Source organism: Hakea prostrata, chromosome 6 (assembly GCF_041222555.1).
Source record: "Hakea prostrata isolate BN-2017 chromosome 6, UWA_Hpros_2, whole genome shotgun sequence".
In the NCBI taxonomy this organism is placed as follows: domain Eukaryota; kingdom Viridiplantae; phylum Streptophyta; class Magnoliopsida; order Proteales; family Proteaceae; genus Hakea; species Hakea prostrata.
The window spans coordinates 31,863,710-31,869,331 of record NC_142605.1 but is presented as its reverse complement, the minus strand read 5'-3'; the positions used below and the strand labels follow the sequence as shown (position 1 = coordinate 31,869,331).

At 42.2% G+C, this 5,622-nt stretch overlaps 1 protein-coding gene across 1 annotated transcript; it reads right to left on the bottom strand.

Annotated features, from left to right (window-relative positions):
* Positions 1–4,041: 4,041 nt before the first annotated feature.
* Positions 4,042–4,479, bottom strand: LOC149013392 (uncharacterized). The gene has a single exon (XM_089157722.1). It carries the CDS (start codon positions 4,477–4,479, stop codon positions 4,042–4,044), a length of 438 nt encoding a protein of 145 aa, XP_089013848.1.
* Positions 4,480–5,622: the final 1,143 nt, after the last annotated feature.

Here is a 5,622-nt window from a genome sequence, read left to right as displayed (position 1 = left end):
TTGTTGTTGTTGGCTGACCTCTTAAACTGATGACGCTTGTCTTTCCTTGCATTGCCTCCAAGAGTTAACTTGGATGTTGTTAGGGAAAAATCTACTAAGAAGACTACTCCAGTGGTGAAAAAGGTTGTTCAGAGCGAAGAGGCTGCTATTGGTGATTCTCCTAAAGTTCAAATTCCCACAGCCTTTGCTGATGTTCGTTGGCATCTTCTTCCATGATGGAGACCATTCGGTCCACCAAGGAAGATGTGATTCCTTCTGTTATCGTTCGGGCTTCTGAAACTCCAGCTGGTGCCTCGTTGGCATCTTCTTCCATGATGGAGACTGTTCGGTCTGCCAAGGAAGATGTAGTTCCTTCAACTGTTGTTCGTGCCTCCAAAATCCCATCTGGTGCCTCGTTTGCGTCTTCCTCCACGCCTTCAACAGTTATGGATGAAGTCATGGATATTGCTCCTCCGAGGGTGGAGGAGGTTTTTCAAGAGGCCGAGGATTCTACTTCCAAGAGGAAGCATCCTCAGTCAGATGATGAAGTATATAGGCCTTCCTAGTCCTTGAAGAGGTCTGACTTGGTGACAGGCGATTTTGAAAAGGCGCTAGAATGGTGCAGTTTTGCTCGATACACCGCCGAGAACAAAGCCTTCAATGCTGTTCTAGACAAGGCCTTTATAAGGTCATTCGTGTTGTAAGTATCTTTTCATCTTTTTCTTTCCAAGAATTTTTCTCGCTTTCGACTAACTTCTTTTCGTATTGCAGAGCCTTGCCGAGAACTTCCACAAGCAGGTCGAATCAGCTTTTAGGCTCAGTAACCAAAGCAATGATCTTTCCCGGATTCGGGAAGAATCCAAAGCAAAAGACTCCGAGCTTGCTCATTGTCAGGACATGCTTTGGGAAGTTGCCCGAGTGAAGAATTCTAAAATCGGGCGACTTCATTCGGATTTGGATGGTGCTAAGGAGAGAATCCGAAAGATGGAGCAGGAAGTTGAGAAGCTTTCGGGAGAGCTAAAGGGGTCTGACGCTAAAGCTCCTACACCTCCAGCTCAAAGGCAAGCCGTTCCTTCCCTGCCCAAAACTCTTCTGACTGATGTTCACAGGATTTGTATCTTCAAATATTTGCAGAGCAAGCCATTTGTTAATATGCTGAATGCCTATGATTTGCAGGATTATCGGGATGGCGAGAACGAGGTATGGGAGTCGATCCTAAGGAGAAATCCTTATTTCAACACGGCCCCCCACCGTAAAATTTGTCATCCCAAAGTGTTTGAAAAGTTGCGACTTCTTCTTCTTGCTTGGGCTAAGGATGTGGTAGATCTGCCCATTCCAGATCCGAATATAATGCATTATCTCGATGACTCTCCTCCTTTGTCCCCCCTTAGAGGATTTAGCTATGAAGAGCTTGCCTTGAATGCAGGTTTGATTAAGGGTCAAGCTTCTTCAGAAAAAGTTGGATGAAGAGTATGGAATTGCGGAGGATTTTGTACTGTAGGTGGGAGCTTACAGAATTCTTCGCAATCACCGAGGATGAGAAGGGTCAGTCAAATGATGAGAGGACCTATGTCTCCACAGCCAGCAGTCCACCTATGTCTCCACGGCCAGCAATCCCGACTGTTTCGACAAAGGAAAGTTTACTGAAACTCTTCGCAATCACCGATGATGATACTAAGAATTTCTCGTTTCTCGACCGAACGAAGATTTGACCTCAACACTTGTTACCTCTCATTTATTTTTTCTGAGAACTTTTTGATGTTGTAAAGGTTGGCCCCTTCTAGTCGTTTTAAAGAAATAAAGAATTAACTTTATCCTTAAACTTTGTCAATCATCGAAGTCTTTGCTTTAGTATGCCTTAGCCGATCGAAACTGTTGCCTTTTCTTAGGAATTTCTGAAGAATTCTTCTAAGCTTTCGGAGGTCTCACTCGGGTTTTAAACCAATGCCTCTATGACTACTTAAGAATTTCCTAGAAATTCATTAAGCTTGCGAAGGTCCCACTCGGGTTTTAAACCGATGCATTACTTAGGAATTTTTGAAGAATTCTTCTAAGCTTTCGGAGGTCTCACTCGGGTTTTAAACCGATACCTCTATGACTACATAAGAATTTCCTTAGAAATTCATTAAGCTTGTGAAGGTCCCACTCGGGTTTTAAACCGATGCCTTACTTAGGAATTTCCGAAGAATTCTTCTAAGCTTTCGGAGGTCTCACTCGGGTTTTAAACCAATGCTTCTATGACTACTTAAGAATTTCCTTAGAAATTCATTAAGCTTGCGAAGGTCCCACTCGGGTTTTAAACCGATGCCTTACTTAGAAATTTTAGAAGAATTCTTCTAAGCTTTAGGAGGTCTCACTCGGGTTTTAAACTGATGCCTCTATGACTACTTAATAATTTCCTTAGAAATTCATTAAGCTTGCGAAGGTCCCACACGGGTTTTAAACCAATGCCTTACTTAGGAGTTTCGGAAGAATTCTTCTAAGCTTTCAGAGGTCTCACTCGGGTTTTAAACTGATGCCTCTTGATTTGATCCATTTTTGCTGAATATTGTGTGTTGCCCCCAATCAAAAGATGTTGTGTTGAAAACTCAGAATTGCATTGATTGAGTCGAATGCCTTACATCATAAATGAAAATGATAATCTTCTAGGGATAATTTTTCTTCAGATGTCTAGCATTCCACGAACGATCCAGCTCTTTTTTTGTTGCCATGTTCTTCAGATTATATGCCCCCGAGCCGACTGGCTTCATTACCATATAAGGTCCTTCCCACAAAGGATCTAATTTCTTCTGAGGGCGTGGGTCTGAAGCTAAAGTATTCCTTAACACCAGATCTCCCACTCGGTACTGCCGACGCTTTACTGGGGAATTATAGTGTGACACTATCCTTCGCTGATAATGTTGGGTTTGAGCAACTGCTTTTGTCCGAACTTCATCTAGTAGTTTGAGGCTATCTAGCAATCCTTGTTTGTTTGATTTTTCTTCGAATTCTCTTTCCCAAAGTGTCCAAGCCATTACTTCGACTGGTGCTAATGCTTCAGATCCATAAGCCAATTTAAATGGAGTTTCTTCGGTGGGAGTCCAAACTGTAGTACGATAGGCCCACAGACATTGTGCTATTCTTCAACCCATAAGGCTTTGTCAGACTCAAGTCTTTTCTTTATTCCATAGAGTGGTGTTCGGTTGGTAACCTCCACTTGCCCGTTGCTCTGTGGGTATGCTACTGATGACATTTGATGTTCAATCAGGTAAGTGTTGCAGAACTGCTCGAACTGTGGGTTCTCGAATTGTGTACCATGGTCGATTACAAGGATTTTTGGCATCCCAAACCTATAAATGATAGATTCCAACACGAACTTCTCCACCCTCTTTTCAGTGATGGTTGCCAAAGCATTAGCTTCTACCCATTTGGTGAAGTAATCAATTGCTACGATGAGATATTCTCTTTCGCCCGCAGCCTTGGTGAATTTTCCCATAATATCAATTCTCCACATTGCAAAGGGGATTGGGTCCAGAATTGATATTAGGGTTTCAGCTGGCCTTCTTGATATTGTGGCATGGATTTGGCAATTGCTACAGTGATGAACGTATTCCATTTCCGCCTCTTGGAGCTTCGGCCAATACATGCCGGGTCTTAAGATTTTGTGGGCCAGAGCTCGACCGCCCATATGCGCCCCCACAAATTCCTTCATGAACTTCTGCCAATGCTATTTTGATCCTTCGGGACCCAAACATCTCAAGAGGGGTCCAGCATAAGATCTTTGGTACAGCCTTAAATTCTGCATTACAAACCTTAACACCCGTACCTTGATTGCTTTTGCTTCCTTTGGATCTTCTGGTAGATTATCATCTCTGAGATATTCCACGATCGGGTCCATCCAAAGATCGTTCGGTTTCAATATATGATATCTCCTTTTTCTCGATTGCTTGGGAATGCTAGTTCCTCAATGTAGACCGAAGGGTCTAGAGTCTTTTCTTTGGCGTTAGCTAGTTTCGAAAGCTCATCTGCCATTGCATTTTCGTTTCTTGGAATCTGACATACATTCAAATTCTTGAATTCCTTCTACAACTCTTGCATGATTTCTTGATATTTTTGCAATTGGGGCTCCTTGACGCCGTACTCCACTTGCACTTGATTGACAATAAGCTGTGAGTCATTGAAGATAGTTACCTCTGGTATTGCCAGTGTTTTTGACTGACGGAGTCCAGCTATCAAGGCCTCATATTCTGCCTCGTTGTTGCTTGCTTCGAATGTGAACCTCAAAGCATAGCGAATAATGAATCCTGTCGGGCTTTTCAAAAGAAACCTTGCTCCAGCTCCTTGCTTATTGCTCGAGCCGTCTACGTATACCTCCCACATGGTTGGAATACCGGGTTCAGCTACATCCTCGGTCAGTGCAGTGGTTTCTACCACGAAATTGGCCAATGCCTGGGCTTTGATTGTCTTTCGAGGTTTGAAACTTACTTGGAATTCGCCAACCTTGACCGACCATGCTACCATTCTTCCAGACAAATCAGGCTTACGCTGAACTTTATTAAGAGGAAAAGTAGTCAATACCTCTATTGGATGTGCTTGAAAGTATGGCCTTAGTTTCCTGGCCGCTATCATGAGAGCCAAAGCTTGCTTCTTGATTTGGGAATATCTCGTTTCTGCATCGAGGAGCACATGGCTCACGTTTGTTGAAGATTCTTTTCCTTTTTCTAATTTTCCATCCCCAACATTGCCCAATTTATCAATTGCTGCTCCAAAAACTGAAAGTTCTCTAATTTCGTCAAACCCACCTATATCAACCTCACCTCCTCCCAACTATTTGAAGAACCTCCTTTTTCACCCAACCTCCCAGCCACCATTATCTCACGGCCATCTCGGGTTCATTGACCACTGTCCAATCTTAAAAACTATTATTGTTACGCCATGGATGCTCACGCTTCTCCTTCATGTTTAGGTACTCTAACTCCTGCTAATTATTTTATTTTATTTTATCCTACCATAGATTGTCCCCCATTTTAGGTAAATCATCTTGAATGCTATAATTGAACCTACATACTTTGCCAAAGCTATTGTTTCACCTAATTGGAAGGAAGCAATTGATAGTGAAATTATAGCACTTGAACTTAATAAGACTTGGTCTCTTGTATCTTTGCCACCAAACAAGAAACCTATAGGTTGTAAATGAGTTTACAAAATCAAACAACATTCAGATGGGTCAATTGAGTGCTACAAAAGCTCATTTAGTTGCAAAGGGTTATACTCAAATTGAGGGAGTTGATTTCCATGAGGCTTATGCCCCAGTTGCTAAGTTGGCTACCATTAGAATACTTATTGTCATTGTTGCCATCAAAGGATGGTCATCAATTGGACGCTAATAACGCTTTTCTCCATGGCAAACTTGATGAAGAGGTGTCATAACTAATTTGCATGGTTACCATCAAAAGGAGGAGAGAATTGATTTGTTGCTTGCATGAGTCATTGTATGGGCTCAAGCATTCATCCCATAACTGGTTTTCCAAACTTTTTTGTGCTCTTATTGATCTTGGGTACACACAATCTAAGGGAAATTATTCTTTGTTTTCTCTCATAACTTCATCTACCTTTGTGCCTATATATGTTGATGAAATATTGGTTGTTAGGTCTGACACAACA

Excerpts from the sequence above, each read along its gene's own strand:
- LOC149013392 (XM_089157722.1), bottom strand. The coding sequence starts at position 4,479 with ATGGTAGCATGGTCGGTCAAGGTTGGCGAATTCCAAGTAAGTTTCAAA.